General features: G+C 47.6%; 1 protein-coding gene across 2 annotated transcripts in view; it reads right to left on the minus strand.

Moving 5' to 3' along the window:
- Positions 1-20,848, minus strand: part of GNG4 (G protein subunit gamma 4) — a 43,066-nt gene that overhangs the window by 13,345 nt on the left and 8,873 nt on the right. The window contains exons 2-3 of one of the 2 annotated variants that reach the window (XM_084796676.1): positions 9,683-9,780; positions 7,521-7,629 (exon numbers count right to left, since the gene is read on the minus strand). In XM_084796676.1, the coding sequence (XP_084652802.1) occupies positions 7,521-7,619 (99 nt within the window). In that variant the 5' untranslated portion in view covers positions 7,620-7,629; positions 9,683-9,780. Of the gene's footprint in view, positions 1-7,520; positions 7,630-8,825; positions 8,993-9,682; positions 9,781-20,848 lie in introns of those variants that run through there. The other variant, XM_084796677.1, reaches the window with a different exon arrangement.

Raw genomic sequence — 20,848 nt, forward strand, 5'->3', positions numbered from 1 at the left:
TGCTTACCACTTGTGTGAGTGCACGTGTATGTGGGAATGCTCACACATGTGCGTGTTTGCAGCAGCCAGGAGACAAACTCGGGTATTGTTCCTTGGTCTTTATCTAATTCTTTCTTTTGAATTAGCCTGGAGCTTGTCAAATACATCTTACCAGTGAGCTCCAAGGCCCTTCTGTCTTGTCCCTCCCATGCTGGGATTACAAGTGCACAAAACTTTTTTTTTTTTAACAAAAAATTGGTTCTTGGGATTGAACCCGGGTCCTGTGCTCACAAAGCAAGAAATTCCTGAGCTATCTCCTCCTTCTATTATTTAGCATTTTATCATTTATCCATTCAGATGCCTTGCCATTTTTTTTTATTGTCTGCTTTTTCTGAGACTGTCTCGTGTAGCCCAGGCTAGCCCTGAGCTCATTATATATCTGATGGTGATCTGGTCCTTCTGCTTCCATTTCCCAAGGTTATAGTGCTATAGGTGTATGGCACTCTGACTGAATTTTTCTCATTTAAAAATGTATTTTTAGCCAGAAGTGGTGGCACACACCTGTAATCCCAGCACTTGGAGAGGCAGAGGCAGACAGATCATTGTGAGTTGGAGGACAGCCTGGTTTATAAACTGAGTCAGGGCAGCCAAGGGTACATAGAGAAACCGTGTCTCAAAACAAAGCAAAGCAAATCAAACAAATAAATAAATAAAGTGTGTTTGTTTTCTAAAGATTAGGTTTTAAGAGCTCTTTGTATGGAATGCAAGGTCAGCCAGGTTTTCTCGTAGGCCATGTCCTAGGCTTACAGCCATGACTCCACACTTCTGCCTACGACTCATCTTGAGTTAACGTCTGGGTCTAGACCCATTTTTGTTTTTGTTTTGTATGTAGATGTCACCTATTCCTATACTACTTGTTGAAAAGACCATCTGCGCTCTTTGTAAAATTATCTGTTAACTGTATTTATTTATTTAAGGTTTTTCGAGACAGGGCTTCTCTGTGTCACAGCTCCTGCCTCTAAGATTAGAGAGTTTTCTTCTTTATTTTTATTGCCTAAAAGTGCTTTAACTGTCTTTTGGCTTTTGTTTGTTTGTTTGTTTGTTTTTAAGGTCTTAACAGAGCCCACACTGGCCTTGAGGCCTTGAACTCTTGTCCCTGCTGCCACGACTTCCTGAGTGCTGAGGTTATGGGTCAGCAACCTGTACAGGTAAAACGCTGGGGGTTTGGTTTTACCTTGGTGGGTGGCATTAGGAAAGGGCTCCTGCTTCTGAGAGGGCAGGGAACCTCCCCGGTGCTTGTGTCTCAGCGTCTGTCATTTCTACTAACTACCTGCTGCATGTGGCGAGGTGATGACATGGGCAGGCTCTTCCTCTATTTAATGGAAACTCTTCATACTTTGCCCTTAGGAGTCTCTCCTGTTCCAAGTTCTCTCTACCAGGAACATCTCCGTGCAAATAGTGGGATGTGGTCACTCTTGAATTGATGCTCTCCGACCTGCTTTGATCTGTTGCTTGAGCTCTTCCCTTTCATCCTAATCTCTCTGTCATTAATTTGCTTTCTACAGCGTTTTATAGTCTAATGGCTTCTAATGGCTCCTCCATCCTTCTCTCTCCTCAATCTTTCCTTAGATTTATTTATTTATTTATTTATTTACTTATAAAGTAGTTCTTGCCTCGGGTTTATTTGTAAAAACAGCATAGGACACTGATCATCTGTAAACAGTGTGTAGGTAGATGTGTCACACCAGTCCATCTGTCTTCACGTTGGTAGGAACCTTCTCTATGAGGCTTTCACAGGGGCCTGGGCACCTTTGGGAGTCAAACTGGAGCTGAAGCCTGGGCCTTAGCTGGAGCTGCAGCCTCTGCCTTGGTTTGAACCTTGGGCTTTGGTTGGCCATGTAGCTTCAGATCCTCTTCCCAAGCTTGGGGTGAGCGATGGAAGCAAGCCGGCTGAGTGGGCGGCTGGGACCCTTTGCATCTTGGGCTTAGAGTTGCCAGGCTTCACAGGGGCCTTAGTGGCCTCTGCACGGCACTCACTGCCAGTGTGTTGTCTGCCTGCGTCTCCTTCAGGCCTTTCTTGTTATGCTTCTTGGCAAAGCGCATGTTCCTCAGGACCTTGGGGTCAACCCCCTTCAGAGATTCGTATCTTTGTGACTGGGTTTCTTGGTGCCATTTGCGGGACTGGTTGTGTGTGGTGCGGTTCTTGAACATGGTAACCTGTGCGGGAGGCTCCTGCAGCGCCTGGGACCGAAAGACTTGGTTTTTGTTTTTGTTCATTGGACTGAACTCAGAGCTGCAAACTTGGAGGTATTCGGCTGCTGTGCTGTGCTATCTCTCTTCTTTCTTTCTTTCTTTCTTTCTTTCTTTCTTTCTTTCTCTTCTTTCTTTCCTTTTCTTTCTCTGTTTCTTTGTTTCTTTTCTTTCTTTGGTTTCTCTTGGTAGCCCTAGCTGTCCTGGACTCTCTTTGTAGCCCAGGCTGGCCTGGAATGCACAGAGATCCACCTGCCTCTGTCTCCTAAATGCTGGGATTAAAGCTGTGTGCCACCACACCTGCTTTCTTTCTTTCTTTCTTTCTTTCTACTTTTACTTTTTCTTTTTATGTATTTATTTTGAGACAGGGGCACATATAGCTGAGGCTGTTCTTAAATTTCTATGTAACCCAGATTGGCTTTGAGCTTGCGTTCTTGTTATCTCAGCCCCTGGGTAGCTGGGGTTACAGGTCTGTGGCTCCAGGCCTGACTTTGGCTTTCCTGCCACCCTTTCAGCTCATGTATTCTTTTTCCCTTGAGCTCCTTCTCAAGATTTGCTTGCTTTAGTCTTCTTGAGAGTCTGAGGCACTTAAAGTCTCCTTTGGCTTTCTAGAAAAAGTCTCAAATGAGTGCTCTGGTAGCCTTCTCTGTGTGACAGTCTGGTCCCTCGATGTCCTGGCAAAATATTTGCACACATCCATTTTTTTTTCTTTTACTCTTTAAAGGAGAAGTTCAACTCAAATCTGCTGTGTGCTTGGGGGCAGTTTAGGTAGAGTCTCCTTAGCCTCTGGCCCTGTCTCCTGAAGCAATGCAGATCCACCTGTGTGCAGCTGGGCTGGTGGACTGCTCCCTCATTTTTAGCCTCTGCAGGAGGTGCTGGCAACCCATGGTTAGATACATTACTTAATACATATTCTCTGAAGGCACATTAATACCATCTTCAAACAGACGATCCCTTCTGTGGAGGTTTTTGGTTTTTGGCCATGCCCCATTTTGGAGTAAACACATGCCTCTGAAGTGGGCCAGACGGACTAGCATGCTGAAGCCTGCAGTGAGAGCCAGCAGCAGAGATAATTCTTAATATTATATGCCTGACAGCAAATCACTATGCCATATTTATCTTGGAACTCAACTTGCTGTGCTCAGCAAGCCACTGGGAGAACCAGAGGGGAGGCATAGACCTGAGCAGCAGAATCAGCAGCAGGCTGCCATATAGCCTCTCGGATGACCTCTGTAGCAGTGGGTAGGGGGCAGGTAGCAGAGATATGTGCCTGGCCTAGGACCATTTTTCATAAAGAAATCAGGTATTGGTTCACACACTCTGTGTGTGTGTGTGTGTGTCTGTGTCTATGTGTGTGTGTGTGTCTGTGTATGTGTGTGTATGTGTGTGCGTGTGTGTGTGTGTGTGTGTCTGTGTCTATGTGTGTGTGTCTGTGTCTATGTGTGTGTGTGTGTCTATGTGTGTGTGTCTGTGTCTATGTGTGTGTGTGTCTGTATGTTTGTGTCTGTGTATGTGTGTGTATGTGTGTGTGTGTCTGTGTCTATGTGTGTGTGTCTGTGTGTATGTGTGTGTGTGTCTATGTGTGTGTGTCTGTGTCTATGTGTGTGTCTGTGTCTGTGTGTTTGTGTCTGTGTGTGTATGTGTGTGCATGTGCGTGCGTGTGTGTGTGTGTGTGTGTGTGTGTGTGTGTGTGTGTGTCTGTATGCATCTGTATGCATTCTGGATATACAGAATGAAACATTCAGCCACTGAAGATGCTGATGCATGGTGCAGCATGCGTGAACTCCAAGGATGCTGTGCTAGATAAGTGACAGGCATTACATGTTTCCACTTAGATGAGATCACAGTGACAGCAGGACAGTAGTTCTAGGGCTGGGGCAGGGCGAGAATGAGGATAAATTTCTGGTTGGGAAGATGAAGTTCTTGGAAATCAAGAGTGGCTGCAAACATCACTGGGCCTGAACATTGCAATTCATTTAAAATGGTTTAACGGGAAACTGTGTGTTCTATGTATTTTACCACAACAATCCTGTGCAAGGTTATATGTATCTGTCACCCTACCATTTGGGAGATGGAGGCAGGAAGGTCAGGTGATTATAATTATCCTTGTTTACATACCCAGTTTGAGGCCAGTTTCGAAAACAACAACAAGTTCAAGGACAAAAATCAAGAACCAAGCAGATATGCCACTGTAGGGCTGGTGGTGCATACCTAGGCACCTTCTCAGACAGCTGGGGCCTCTCTCCTCCCTGAGAACTCTGCGTTTTGCTTCTGAGCCCCACAGGCCAGTTTCTGGCCCACTCCACAATGCGCTGGCATCAGTGGAGCCAGAATTAGCTTCTTCCCCCACAGGGGCCCTGCAGGCGCAGCACTATGCTGCCTCTCCAACGCCTCTGGCATGATTTATGATTCTCCTCCCATTAGAACTGTATGTGTGCCCAAAAGACTCCATGGGGACACAGTCTCTGGGACTCTCTATGGCTGGAGATGATCTGTCTTCCCCTGACCTGGCCCTCTGGCTCAGTGCGTGGCTGGCCCGCTCTTCCCTCTGCCTAGTGTTCCGTGCTCCCTTTCCACACTCCATTTGCTGTCTTGGTGTGTTTACCTCTTCTCACTACCTCAGCTGCAGCTGCCCAACTCACAGCTGCAGCTGCCTCCCCTAACAACCAGATCTACAGCCACGGGCCATTCACCTCAAATACCTGCCATCCATCCATCGCTGCTCTGTGATCTGTGCTTGTGCACACAGGGCCCTCTCCCCAGCAGCTCAGCAGGTGGCTTGTTCAAATCCAGTCGCTGGCCTAAGGCCAGCCCACAGCTCTGCTCACTACGGTGGAGACATCTGCTCACTCTGAAGCCCTGGCCCCCGCTATGCGGAACCTTGCTCAGCGATGTTCTCACCACGGCCTCCCCGGGCAGAAAGTTCCTGTCTTTGCATGGCTGGCCACGGCCTGTCTGCCGCACACCTCTGAAGTCTCATTCAGTCTCTAGAACCCCTATTTCCTATGGCTCTCTGGGTGCTGACTTCACTCCTTTCTCTGGCCTGCGTGCCAAGGACTGATACCTGATTGGCTGTCTGTGGTTGGCAGCCTCTGCTGCCATAGCACATACCTGAGGCAAACAACTCAGTTTCAGGGGACAGCACATCAGGGTGGCGGCGATGGCACAGCAAAGCTATTCACCTTGTAGCCATGTCGCAGAGAAGAGAGGAAGCTGGGTGTGGTGGTGTATGCTCATAGAGCTGGCACTTGGTCAGGGTGAGGCAGGGAGCTCACTGTGAGTTCAAGGTCAACCCGGGCTATACAGTGAATTAGAGTTACAGTGTGAATTTAAAGCCAGTGTAGGCAACAGAGTGAGGACGTGTCTGAATAAACTAGAACAAACCAGCTACAAAAAGAAAAGACCAGTAGGCTGTCAAGGCAGATCAGCAGGTAAGATGCTTGAGGTGTGAGCCTGGCCCTGGGCTAGAGCCTTAGAGTCCATGGAAGAGGTAGGAGAGAGCTGACTACACAAAGTTGTCTTCTGACTTATGTGCACATGCACACACACAAATAATGATAATAACAACAACAACAATAATTAAAATTCTAAAAAAGAATAGACCAGAGTCTGACATCCCCAGTGACCTAACCCGTCCAAGAAGGCCTTGCCTCTTGCTCCTAACCCTTTCAGGAGCACTATACCGAGGTCCAAGCCTCTAACACTGGGCCTTTGGAGGACACAAGATCCAGATGACAGCACAGCCAGTGCCAGCACATACAAGATGCTGGTGCTCGCATGACAGGTCTGTTTATACCAACATGCACAGCGTCATGCTCCTTCCTTGTCCCATAGGCTTGTATATCAAGTTCTGTGTACATTTCCTGTCCCCCAGGACCCACCATGCCATGAGCTACAGGGGAAAGAGTCACTCTGCTTGCAAAGGGGAGAGCGGGGCTGCCCTTGTCCCATAGGCTTGTATATCAAGTTCTGTGTACATTTCCTGTCCCCCAGGACCCACCATGCCATGAGCTACAGGGGAAAGAGTCACTCTGCTTGCAAAGGGGAGAGCGGGGCTGCTGAGCCACACTCTGGTGCAGTGGTAACTCTCCACCGTCCTGCAGCTGCCACCCTTTAACCAGTGCCGCCCCTCAACTAGCATCACTATTTCAAAGCTGTAAGGTTGGTACCATTATGACTTATAACATAAATATTTTTGGAGATTGAAGGTTGCTCAGGGGTCGCGACCCACGGGTTGAGAACCACTGCTCTAACGCGAGGGGAAGCCTTTAAGGGTTTAGGGATTTGTACCCCAGTGTCACGATGGCTAATGTCCTTCTGACTTGCCTGGGTTTGGGAATCACCTAGGAGACACACCTCTGGGTTTCCAGGGAGGTTTAATTGAGGACACTCCATACTAGCCCACAGACTGCGGTTCTGGGCTAAGTAAAAAGGAGGAAATAGGCTGAGCACAGCACTCAGCCCTCTGCTCCCTGACCAGATGCCACATGACCCAACGCCTCATGCCCTGGCCAGCTGGAAGCCACTCTCACACCACATACCACATCTTCCCACTGAGGTGGACTGTACCCTCAAACCACGGGCCAGAACAAGCCCTTCCTCCCTTGAGCAGCTTTCCTCAGGCATGCTGTCATGGCAAGGGGCGGGGGAGTACCACATGTTTGAGCAACACCACAGGGGTGGTGGGCTCCAGTGCCCTGGCATCATCCCTGAGGGAAGGGGTGTCCTTCTAACCTTATCACAACCAGAAGCCGGCTGCAGTTCAGAGCTACACACACCAAGCCTCCGACTTGTCTCTATGTGCCTCAGTCTACACGGCATCTGTGGAAACTACAGCTTGACCTCCCTGCTGTAATGCCAGTGGGAAGGGACCGAACACCCCTGGTGAGAGGTGGCAGGCTTTTCCCTTCACCTCCCCACAGGGAGTATTTAATACACACAAGCTTGATTCAGTGTGTCAGCCCCCGCTGTGCCTGTCCAGAAACGTGTTGCTGTCTAACCTCTATCACTACCCTAGGGAGTACAATGTGGCTGATCTCATGAGCCGACTCTTCTCTTCCACTCTTCTTATTGTGTGACAACAGTTAAACACAGCTGGTGAAAAGGACAGTCTATTTTTGGTGCCTTCGTACGGAATCCACATACACTGGCTACTGCATCATGGGAGCCCCGTGGGCAGGTCCAGAGCTCCACAACAGGCACACAAAGCCCACTGAGGCTGTTCCTCTGTTGGGGAACTGAGCCTCACCAGGCCACTCTGGAACCGGGGGAAAGATGCTGAGCGAGGTTACCTTCACCCTGTCCATGCAGGCTTCCATCTTCAGCTGTTCCACGGCTTTCCTGGCCTGGGAGATGCTGGTGGTGCTGTTATTAGACATGCCTTCTTTCATTCTGTGCTCCCTGCAAGTGACAACAGCGGAAGGGTAGGGGTGCTGCTGTGCCAGGGGAGGGGGGCCCCTTCCCGCTTCTCCTACCTACACCACCTGCAGCTTCTCCATCCCAGCCAGATTTTTCTTTTAGAAAGAGGAAGAAGCCTGACATGGTGGCACACACTTCTAATTCGCAGCACTCAAGCAGGCAGAGGCAGGTGGATTGCTGTGAGTTCGAGGCCAGCTTGGTCTACGAAGCAAGTCTAGGACAGCCAACGCTATTCAGAAAAACCTTGTCTTGAAACAAACAAACAAACAAACACAAAGAAAGGAAGGAAGGAAGAAAAAGAGGAAGAAATTCTCCCTGATCCAACACACATCTACACCACATGGCTAATGCTTGAGGGAGACTAGTGATCACAGTGTAGGGCTGAAGTCAGGCAAACACAAACGTAACGGACACTGGTCCCTAGGTGCGGAGTGAGCAGAGGCCAAGGTTGGGATCACTGAGTGCCCACTACCCTTGGGGAGAGAGAATGGCAGCACCAAGGGTCTGCAGCACTATGCAATGGCATTCGCTCATGAACCTTTTTTTTTTTCCAGACAAGGCTTTCTGGGTATTAGCTAGATCAGCTGTGCAAATTAGAGTTCAGCAGGTGTGGCTTCATATCTTACTTGGAAACCTTCACCCAGAAAAAAGAGGAGAGCCACAAGTAACTGGGAGTTTGAATTCCAGGGACCTCCCAGCCAGCCCCAGCCTTGGTCCCCCTACCCCTACCCCCCCCCCCACTTCTCCTGAACCAATGCATCCTGGGGTAGAGATCCCTCCCTACTTTGCCCAGCCTGAGAGAGGGGCAGAGAGGAGCCGACATAGTGGTGAGCAAGCCACTTAGGATGGCTGAAAGTGTGGGAGGAAACAGCTTTTGCTAACTGGAGCCAGACACAGAAGAGCATTTAAAGGCAGATCAAGAGGGAGACGTCAGGTTGTCCCCTCCCCCACCCGGCCAGGTGTCTTTTAGGCTCCACTTGCCTGACCCTTCTGCTTTTCTAAGCCTACCAGTGGCCTGTACAATACCTGTGTGAATATCTAAGAAGAAATGGACTCGAGGCAAACAGAGGTGGGACACGAACATTTCCTGGAGAGATGGTGTTTCCCCCAACACAGGACAAAGTAAAACTCCCACTAGTTTAGCCTGGCAAACCGATTAGTGTATGGGGCTTGCTTACTAGATCCCTGTGACCTCAGAGCAGCTGTATCACCGATCAATCCCATCCCAACATGGATGACGACTTTTCCACAGATGTAGATAGATTTCCTCTTCAGTTAACTTCCCACCCCATCTACTCTAGCGCCTCAGAGTCCAGACAGCTGGGGCGGAATTACATTCAGCATTTGAAGGGAGTGGCTGAAGCTCGGGAGTGGTCTGATGACCCTCCTCCTTCCCCTCCCTCTCCTCCTCCTTCCCCTCCCTCTCCTCCTCCTCCCCCTCCTCCCCTTCTCCCCCCTCCTCCCTCTCCTCCTATGAGGACTTTAGAGTCTTCTGAGTAGTTGCAGCTGCTCTGATGAAGAAGGTAATGGTGGCAATGCTGAGAGAACAGCAATTCCACAACAGGGGCAGTGACAAAGCCGGACATCCATGCTGGCTCCAGGGGATACTGAGTGGGCGCTTGGCCTCCAGGAAGGTGAGGCAAAAGGAAAAATGAGCCAACTGTTCAGTGCCACCCTCAGGCCTCCAGCTCAGTCTCCTTGGGCACACAAGCACACTTACACTGACAGGTCATCTAGGGACCTCTGGCAGGCTACATCAGTGGCTCACAACTCAGTGAGTGGCAACTTAAGATGGGTACCAGGATGAGGCAGTTTCATCCCAGGGCTGTTGATATTGCCTGTCTCAGGACAGGGCAAGGATTTTCAGAATGGTAGGAGTCATCACACCTTCCATTTGCCTTGGCGAATAGTGTTCCCAGGTCTGCTATGGGGAGAGGGAGTCTAGGGCTGCGTGATGGCGCGAGGAACGTCTGCTGCCTTGGGGACCCTGCTCCCCCAAGTCTCACCTTACTGCTCTGCAGAGAACCGTTCTTACCTGCTTGAGAGGTGGTCCAGGCCCAGGCACGGGACACTGGGAGCAGCAGCAGCTGGCTGTCCGAAGAGGCTGAATCAGGGCCCTGCTGTGGAACGCTCCTGAAACATAAACATCTATGTTACCCTCAGGGTCTTTCCCAGGCTCCCCCAGTTGTCTGTAAGTCCAGGGACTCTCAGACCAGCCTTGGGGGAAATAAATGAACTGAAGGATGAAGAGAAACTCCAAGCTGATGTGAAGCAGACTGGACACAACCTCAAGGCAAGGCCACCCTGAGCCTTTCAGGACAACTTTGCTTTGAGCACAGCCATGTGCCCAGCTCCCTGCCTTTTCCTCCTGTCATGCTAGAGTGCCAAGAGCAAAGAGCTTGCAGGAATTTTAAAAATCATAATAACTGACAGCTACCAACTATACAGATGAATCTGTTTCACTGGGGTATCTCCATCCAAAACATGTTTTTTTTTTCCTTACCATAAAAATATATGTGAGATTCAGAGGTTAACAGCCCTGGCTGTTCTTGCAGAGGACCCAGGTCCAGTTCCCAGCACCCACATTGCTGCTCATAACAGTTTGTAAGTCCACTTCCTGAGGATCTAATGTCCTTTTCTGGCCTCTGCAGGCACCAAGCATGTACACGGTGCACATAAATATGTTCAGGCACACACACACACAAAGTAAAACTAAATCTTTTTTTAAAAGTGTGAGTTATTCATGCTTGGCTGTAGTCTCAGAACTTGAGAGACTGAGGCAGAGGGATTACCTGTTACAGGCTATCTTTTTTTAAATTGATAACTTTTAAAAATTAATTAAACATTTTTTGTTTTTTTACATATACAAAAATATGGAACACTTCATGAATGTGTATGTCATCCTTGCTCGGGGGCCTTGCTAATCTTCTCTGTATTGTTCCAATTTTAGTATATGTGCTGTTGAAACCAGCACTACAGGCTATCTTGAGAGAGAGAGAGAGAGAGAGAGAGAGAGAGAGAGAGAGACTCTGTGCGGGGGGGGGGGGGGGGGGGGGGGGGGGGGGGGGGGGAGAAGACCAAAGGAAAAATGGAAAAGTGTGTGTGTATATGTAAACATGTACATAGGGGATACCTAAAATCATAGACCACAACGAACCCTATACATGCTTTAGGTTTCCCTATTCATATATACCAATGAAAAAGGTCAGCTTTTTCTTGAACACAAACAGTGTGACACAGTGACAGTTTTGTACAGAGCTGCCTGTTAAGTGGGCCTGACATGAAGGCACTTCCCAGGAGACACTGAGACAGCTGCAGAGGTAGAGAAGTGCTGTTGTTCCATGGCCCTCACTGTCACAGGACCACTGGCCTCCCCAGGTATTTTAATGAATTCTGGCCACGAGAAACAGCATCTCAGGAAAAAAGGCCGGATAATCACTGCTCATGCACTTGGTGTTGGCACCTCACCTTCCATCCAATGCTCAGAAAGTGTTTCACACATCACTCCCAGCGAGACCCTTTCAGGCATTGTCCTCACATCTTACCATTGTTTTCAAAATAATTTCATTATTTTTATGTGCATATGTTTGTGCCTGCATGAGTTGATGTGTACTGAATGTGTGCAGAACTGGAGGAGATCAGAAGAGGGTGTGGGGTCCCTTGGAACTGGAGTTACAAATGGTTGTGAGGTGTTGTGTATGTGCTGGGAACCAAACAGGTCCTCTGCAAGAGCAGTAAGTGCATTCAAGCCTCTTAACTGTGGAGCCATCTCTCCAGCCCCTCATCACCATTTCTTAAATTGTAAGAGGTGTTTGGTAGTAAGGGGATTCAGCCTCCTTTGATCTCTAGTTGTTTTTTGTTTGTTTGTTTTTGTTTGTTTGGGTTTTTTTTTTTTTTTTTGGTTTTTCAAGAAAGGGTTTCTTTATGTAGCCTTGGCTGTCCTGGACTCACTTTGAAGACCACACTGGCCTCACTGAGATCCTCCTGCCTCTGCCTCCTGAGTGCTGGGATTAAATGCATGCATCACAGTGTCCAGTTTATTTTATTTATTTTTAAGTGTAGAGATGATTTGTTCACATGTGTTTCTGCACCACTTTTGTGCCTAGTGCCCATGGAGGCCAGAAAAGGCCATCAGATCCACATGGAACTGGAGTTACAGCTAATTATAAGATAATCTGTGGGTGCTGGGAACTGAACCCAGGTCCTTTGGACAATTATCTGGTGCCCTTAAGTGCTCAGCCATTTCTCTAGCCCCAGTGGCCCTGCTTTATTGTCTTCTGTGTCCCTAGTGCCCCGGTAAAACAAATGTATAGTAGCCAGTCCCTGGGCCAGCAACATCAGCATCCCTTGATGTATGGTGGAAAAGCAGATGTTCAGCGTTCTGGTCCATATGCTCTGCTTCTGCCATGCTCTCTCCCAGCCACAAACTGAGCTATCTGCCATGCTTTCCTGACCACTGGACTGAAACCTCTGAAACTGACAACCAGAACACATTGCTCCTCACTTAAACATGCAAATCTTGCACTCAGCTCTGACTTACTGAACAAGTGAAGTACCCTAGGAGTAGGAAGCAGTTTAACAATCTTTCCAGGTGACATGCTGACAGGCTGAGGACCACAGCCCAGAGACATGACAAGGAGGAATGCCAGGAAGAGCTGTGCTGCTGGAAACCTCACGTGCATTTCTGTCAGCCTGGCTCTCACCACCAGGCCTACACATCAGAGAGGTAGACACTTCCACCTGCATCAAGTCGCACGCTGAGTCTCTCTGTCATAGCAACACTGCCCCTCACTAGCCAATGTGGTGTTTCAGTAGAGCTCACTGTACAGAGTTGTGAAAACCCAGCTGGCTTACAAAGGCATTGTCAGACTCAGAAGGACTGAGGGTCAGGGTCATACTTAAGGTATAATATAAAGATTTTCTTGCATGAGTGGGTCTAACATCTGGGGCCTGGAGCAGTCAGCGTCATGCTTCTGGGTTGCATGGTGTCTATTGCACAGATTCAAACTTCTGTTGGATTTTAGTGGAAGGAGCTGCAAGCAGCCATGTAAGGCAGGTGACACCCTCCCCATCAGGTTCTGTTGTAGACCAGCCACAGGGAGTCCTTGTGGAAAAAAGTGGAACAGAGGTTTTTCCTGCATTCAGAAATGTCACCTATTGAGCCCTGGATTCCCATGGTCTGGGGCAGTACACAGCCGTACAAGCCACTTTTGAACTGGAGCCTTTTATCCAGCCAATGGTAAGCAATGAGGCATGACTGTTGGCTGGGGGCTGTATCTCAGAGGGAGAGCCCTTGTCTGGCATGTTCAAGATCACAGACAAGAGCCCCAGTACTGGAAAAAAACACCCGTGGGCAGTGGCAGTGAGTGCAGTCACCTAGCACAGAGGTGTTGCAGGCAATGATGTCCTGTGCCATGGTGACAGCAATGTCTGAGCGGTGTGTGCTAAGTATGTTTTCCTCTTAGCCAGTTAGGAAGCTGCCCATCACAAGCAGGGGATGTCTGCACTTACAGTTCTTCCAACACAGCTTTTGGATAAATAGGACTGAGTTGCCACAAGGAGGTCACACACTGAATAAATACCTCAGAGCGGCCAATAAGGGATGTCACACTTGCGGTGATACAGGACTGAGAGGGAAGGGAGCTGCAAATTCACTAGAAGTTATAACCATGGCAGAAGGGAAGCGTGCCAGCCGCCAAGAGTGGAGGCAAGCACTCCGGCTGGGGACAGGAGGATGCTGAATTTGAGGCTGGAGGCTACTTAGTAACACCTTGTCTCAATAAGAAAAAAGGGAAGGAGTAAATGAGAGCCAGTGAGCAGTTTTCAACACCTAAGGATTCATGTTCTTAGTTTTAAGCATGATATGTTTTAAATATAGCAAAGTAGAAAAAAGAGATCAAACAACTTTATCTCTATCAACTAGTTTAAACAACTGTTTATCTTTTACTATGTTTGTTTAATTTCTACATTGCCTTTAAAAATAATGTTGTTTACTTTTTATTTCATATGTGTATACAATGTATTTTGATGATCTTTGCTCCTACTCCTCCCCTTACTCTTCTCAGACCCACCTCCCCCACTCCCTCCCTCCCAAGTTCATGTCTCTCTCTCTTTTTTTTAATAGCCCACCAACTCCATTTGTGCTGCCCATACACTCCTGGGTATGGGGATATCCACTGGAGAATGGTTGACCTACCAGGAACTATACTGCCCCTCCCCCAGAAGCCAGCAATGGCCAACAGCTCCTCAGCTACAAGTAGGAGAGTTCAAGTTCCTCTCCAGCCTGTGGAGCACAGCTTTATTCGTTCTCAAATGCCCAAAGGTGCATTTTAGTATCACATGACCAATGTCGTTATTTCCCAGGCATCTTGAGATTCAGTTGAATATCCTCACCCCTGAAGGGCAATAGGTGTCACTTTACCGTGGTGACCAGGACCTGGATCTGAATGGGCACACTGTCCCCACAACCTCCTCACAGGATCATGATTCCTCAACTATTCCAACATGAACCACTGTGCAAATTAAATACTGTGACAGGGAACTTTGATACATTTTACAATGTGAGTCTCAGTTATTCAACCTACATTGTGGCATCTCCTGATCCAATTATAGCGACTCTCACACAGATGCCAAACAAACACAGGACGAAGAAGCTCAAAGTGATATCTACATCCCGTATTTGAGGCTCATTCCTGGCTGCTCCAGGGCCGAATGTTACTTACCAACCAGGGCCCATCTTTACTGTAAGTAGGTTGCCTGGCAACGTAGCTGACATGTACTATCTTATCTGGTTTCCAGGTGATGGTAGCAGAATAATGGCTTTCCTCTGGACTTTCTCCCTGGACTCTGTGAACATGCTGTGCCACCTGACACAGAGGAATTAAAGTAGCAGATGGGATCAGTGCTGTTGACTAGCTGATATTAAGATATTAAGGTTGTCATGGATTATCCACTGGGCTACGGGGTCGTTATAAGTGACTTGGTGAGAATCAGAGATAGACTTGTAAATGCTATGTCTGTAACCTTGAAGGGGAATTGGGGCCAAGTTTGTGATCAGCCTCCACAAGCTTGGAAAAGGACAGTTCCCTCAGAGCTTCTCAAGGTATCAAGGCCTTGCTAGACCTTTTCCCACAAATATATGTGTTTTTACATTTTTGTTGTTGTTTAAACAACAAATTCACATTTGTTAGTAGAATTAGGTCTATTCACGTTTTCTACTTCTTGTACTAGCTTTGAGTGTATCTTCCATAGAGTTCAGACATTTAATCAAAGCTGTTGAGTTTAGGAACGTAAAAAGATTGCTGGGGGGCTGGAGAGATGGCTCAGTGGTTAAGAACACTGACTGCTCTTCCAGAGATCATGAGTTCAATTCCCAGCAACCACATGATGGCTCACAACCATCTATAATGTGATCTGATGCCCTCTTCTGGCCTGCAGGTGTACATGCAGGCGGAGCACTATACACATAATTATAAATAAATCTTTTAAAAAATTTCTGGGTATGGTGGTGCACGCCTTTAATCCCAGTACTCAGGAGGCAGAGGCAGATGGATCACTGTGAAGCCAGCCTGGTCTACAAAGCAAGTCCAGGACAGCCAGAGCTGTCAAGACAGAGAAACCCTGTCTTTTTTTTTTTAATACATTTTTATTAATTTATACATATTACATCTCAGTTGTTAGCCCATCCCATGTATCCTCCCATCCCTCCCTTCCTCCCACTTCCCCCCCCTACTCCCCTCCCCTATGTCTGTGTCTGAGGGGGATCTCCTCCCCCCTGAATATGCTCATACGGTATCAAGTCTCTCCTTGGTGACCTATTATCTTTCCTCTGAGTGCCACCAGGCATCTCCATCCAAGGGACATGATCAAATATGGGGCACCAGAGTTTGTGTGAGAGTTAGATCTTCTTCTCCACTCAACAGTGGAGAATGTCCATCGGCTAGTCCGGGTAGGGGTTCAAGGTTTTTACTGCCTATTTTTTTCTTGGCTGTTGCCACAGTTTGCGGAGGACCCCAGGGCCCAGACTCGCCTGTAGTTTTCCAGGACCCACTGGATCCTTCCATTTCCTCTTTCTCCCAGGCTTCTCACACCTAAAGTTTCAATAGGATGTCCTCCCCTCTTACCCATTATTCTGGTAGGTACAGTTGAGAAACCCTGTCTTGAAAAACCAAAAAAGAAAAACAATTACTGATGGTGGGGCATGAACGTGCATGTGTACGTCAGAATACAACCTGTGAGAGTTGGTTTTCTCTTTACACCATGTTGTTTGCAGGAACTGAACTCAGATCATCCAACTTGGCAGCAAGTGCCTTTACCTGAAGAGACATCTTGCCTGTGCTCATCAAGTTCTTTCTAACATTTGCCTTTTAATATTTGTAGGATCTGTAGTGATGCCTCCTCTTTCACACCTGACACTGGTAGTGTGTATCTTTTTGTCTGAGTCTGCCTAGAGGGTTAATGTTACAGATGTTTTCAAAGAATTAGTTTTGATTTCTTTTTATTTGTTTTTATTTTTTAAAGTATTATTTTTGTGTTCTAAAGTTTTAGTGTTTTTTTCCTGTTTATTGTTTCCTTCCTCTGCTGCTTTTGGGTTTATTTTTCTCTCCATCTCTCTCTCTATCTTTTAGTTTATTCAGATGAGCACTGTCAATGATCCAGGGTCATTCTTTTTTAAAATAAGCTCTGAATGATATAAGATTCCCTGTAAACATAGCTTTAGTTGAACACCATACAAATTTATATGAATTCAAAGTATTTTCTAATTTCTTTTGCGATATCCCCTTTGACTCTCCAGATATGTAGAGGCGTGTGTTCTGTTAGATTAGCCATGACTCCAATCTCAGTTTTAAAGCCTTTGCAATTACATGCACATGACATTCAGAGGTTTGATGCGCTTTCAGTGGCAATATCAACCGTTCTTTTCTCAAGGCTTTTGCATATTTGGGCCTGTCCCAAACACATGCTGAGATGAGGCAGCAATTCTGTGGTTGCTAGAAAGAATTAGATGACCCTAGTCTCCCACTTTCCCTCTCCAGGATTTCTCCCACACATTCTACGTCAAAGGAACCCCTTTCCCGCTTCCTTGCTGGGAAAGCGAGGGTTCATCTTAAAGCTACAGTCCAAAGTGCTGCCACCTCATCACAGAGCAAAGCTGTGAGAGGAGAAGGAAAGGACCACACATGTCCCAGTCTTCTATCTAGAAAGGTGTGGCTCCCTCACAGAACTCCGCCAGCTTCCTTCCAGGCACTGGGGCCATGCCATGGAGGCTGGGACAAAACAGACAGGAGACGCATCTTTGTTTGGGTGGCTTCTCTTGTGTTGCGCCTCTGGCACAATCCACATACTTTCCTGTGCTTTTTGGAGCCCTCAGATCATTGCTTGCCATCTCTGTTTTTCTGGAGTGTCAGCTGCAGTTGTCAGCTGAGGGAGGGGATGCTGTGGGCGTCTCCATCCTAGACACTCTGTAAGTCACTCACCCTGTTGATGTTCTTTTCTAATTCACCCCTGGTCAGCTCTCATGACCTCCAGGACATCTTTCCTGACCACTCCACCTCAACCTGCCACAACACACTCACTCTTGGTCTCTCTACCAACCAGCATCCCAACAAGGGCGGGGGAGTGTCTTCATGTCTCTTCTGTTGCTGCATCCCTGGCTGTCCAAGGTGACGAGGGAGAAGTGGGATTACTGCTTCTATTCTGTGCCTGAGTCCACAGCAAAGGGACAGAACAGACATCTGAAATCTGTAGTCATAAAACTGAATGCTGGGGAGGGGGTGGAGATCCTGAGGTCTTTAGGGCAGACATAGCTAGAGCAAACAAGTTTGAAGGCCTCGGTTATGGCAGGCCAGGAAAGACAGTCTGGTACCTCAGATTATTTCAAGTTCTCACAGGACATTGTGTCCACAGAAAATCTATTTTTACAATGGGAAGTGGCATTTGGAGAAAAATAGTAAGTTTTGAATTTTCCGTGCAATTTTAATTGAGGAAAGAACAATGCTTTTGTAGTCCAGATCCTGGTACTATTGAAGAAGGATGAATTTCCTATCAAGATTCTTAGGGCAAACCATTAATTTTCAGATCCATGGAGAATCCATCCTTTAAAAAAATTCTCTCTCTCTCTCTCTCTCTCTCTCTCTCTCTCTCTCTTTTGATTTATCTATTTATTATGTATACAATGGTCTACCTGCATGTGTGCCTGGCTTGCCAGAAGAGGGCACCAGATCTCATTATAGATGGTTGTCAGCCACCATGTGGTTGCTGGCAATTGAGCTCAGGACCTCTGGAAGAACAGGCAGTGCTCTTAACCTCTGAGCCATCTCCCTGGCCTGAGAATCCATCTTTTTTTTTAAAAAACATGTTTACTTTATTTCAAAGTTTGAAGACTCTACACTTTATGAATTTACTTTCTGTTTCACTTGCTTCAGGTGAGTTCTCTCAGGATTGCACTAAGGCAGCTCAAAGCTTGGTCTGCTGTCCCCACCACCACACCTCTGCAGATTCCTTTGTCTGCTGTCAATGTGCCCTGGCTTATGGTGCCACTGAGGACAGGCTCCTGAGTGGCAGAAAAGGCCTGCTGAGGAGGCGCGGTGCTTAGGGATGCTGTAACACAGGCTGACTGTCCGCAGCCTGGGAACAGCTGGCCCCTGAGGGGATCCATGGAGAAGCAGGAGTCGGCTAAGGACCCATTGTGAGAGGCTCTGGTTGGCGTAGACAGCTGCCAGGCTGTAGAGGCGGCATACCAGACGACATTCTTGTTTAGAACAGGGACGGAGGAAGCATGTCATTTGGAAACAGACATGTAGACCCAGGAGCATCCCTTCCCCACACTCCCTTCTTGCCCTGGGACAGCGTTCTCACCCCCCAACCCTCAACCCCCAACCCCAAACTTCTTTTCCTACTTCCACAGCTCTTTTAAAACACAGACTTATTATTTTTTTTCTTGAGAGAGGAACATCATAGATGTTAGTGTGGCCTTAAACTCACAGCGTAGGCAGGGATGACCTTGACCTTCTGATCCTCCTGTTTCTACCGCCTAAGTGCTTGGATCATAGGCATGGGCCACTCTGCCTGGTCTGGGTACGGCAGGGGTTAAGTCCTTGAGCTTTGTTTGCTAGGCAAGCATTCTACCAACTGAGCCACACCCCCAACTGCCTCCTTCTCCTTTTTTTTTCTTTTTTTTTGGGGGGGGGGTAGGAGGGAGGGATATGTCATGGCACTCAGGTTGGCATCAAACTCAATATGTAGTTGAAGCTGGCTTGGAATTGATCCTCTTGCCTTCGTTTCCCAAGGGCGGGGATTACATAAATGTGTCACCGCGCTCCACTTAGCTTTATAGCCGTTTCGGATTCACTGCAAAACTGAGCGGAAAGCACAGAGTTCCTATGCGCTCCACACGGTCTCCCCCACAATTAGCACTCCGCACCAGCCAGGCATTTGTGACAGACAACCAACACTGACAAGTTTGCACCAGGGCTCACTCTTGGAGTGCGCATTCTGTAGGCCGGTCTACACAAACGTGGAACACGTATTCACCTGGATGGCACCTGGCAGGGTACTCTTGGCCTTAGAAGCTCTCTTACACTCTCTAGCCACCTTTCCCTCCCCTTGGTAATTAGTAATCTTAAAAAGTGTCTGTTTACTTATTGTTGTGTATACAAGATGTGTAAATTTGGGCATGCATGTGTTATGGCACATGGGGAGGTAGGAGAACAACTGTGAAGTTGACTCTCTCCTTTTTGCCTTTACCTGTGCTTTGGGGGTAGAACTCAGACCACCAGGCTTAGCATCGAGTGCCTCTGCCCACTGAGTTATCATGTTGGCCCCAACTGCTGACACTTTTACTGTCTCCATAGTTTTGAATTTTCTAAAATGTCATGTAGCTAGGACCACAGTCTGCAGCTTTGTCAGACTGGCTTCTCTCACTTAGCAACATGTATTTCAGGTTCCTCCATGTCTCCTCAGGCCTGGTACATGCAAAGCAAGCATCCCACATCAGCCCTAGCCCTGGTAGCTCTTGTGCCCAGGGCTCGCATCTAAGCAAATTAAATTCAACATCAACAGCAAGAGGAAACTTCAGGTTAACAAACCAGAAGCCAACATTTATCCTGTCTTTGACTAAGGACTTTCCACATCAGCCAAGCAAATGTGGTTCGACTTGCATCTGTGCACATCTTATTCAGGCCTCCTCTTTGCACCTTTCTTCTGCCAGTGTCTGTCTCCACCCAAATCCAGTCATCCTCCGTATCTGCAGGAAGTACGTTTCAAGACCCCCCAGTGAATGCCTGAAGCCATCGGTTGTCTGTGCTGTGGGATTTCCCATGCATACACACCTATGAAGAAGGTTAGTCTTTCCTGAACACAGATGCTGTGACAATTTGGTATCTGAGGTGGCTACTAAGTGACTACTAGGTAGTACCACATGGAGAATGGACACACTGGACAAAGCTGGTTCATAGACAAGGTAGAGATAAGTTTAGTTTAGTTCTAATCAGGCACTTCTTCTGGGGCACACAGTGCCCACTGTGGCTTCAGAATGGCTTGTGGGCCGTGCTGAGGAGTAGAATAGGTTGGTTTCTGGGCCTAGAGATGTAGCTTGAGCATCATGAGGAGGTATTCCTCAGATGGGAAAATACACAAGGAGCCATGCTTGCTACAAATTCTATTTCCATTTTCAATTATCTGGGTGACTCAACCAAAGTTCCATTTTTCTGCATTGTCTTTGCCATCCTCTTTCCCCAAGATGATGATAACCAAACAAAATGCTGCCAGTGGGAACAAAGCCAATGACACAAACTGACAGATTCGCGGTCTGGCAGATGCTGTCACGTGCCTTCCTCCTCCTCTTGAGAACAGAGACCAAGTTAATAGCTTGGCCCTGGAAGAAAAGGCTTACGAGTGTAGTTTTCATTCTGGATTCAAAGAATGTATCACGCCAAGTGACTAGTAGAAGACAACGGCCTCAGGAGAGCGAGGAAGCACAGGCTCCGATGGCTGCTACCGCCGACGCAACACTGAGTCACCTGTTACACACAGTACAATGAGCTCTCCGCGGTGGTTTTCTCTGCAGACAAGACTCATTTATGTTGCTCAAGTACTCTATGCATGGGAGAGAATATTTTAGCAGTAGTGGAGAAAAAAAAATGGGACACACGAAACAAGTCTGGGAGTGACCTAGATATTTTCCAGGAAAGATGTGCAAGCT

This window comes from Acomys minous (assembly GCF_964271855.1).
Source record: "Acomys minous genome assembly, chromosome: 9".
NCBI lineage: Eukaryota > Metazoa > Chordata > Mammalia > Rodentia > Muridae > Acomys > Acomys minous.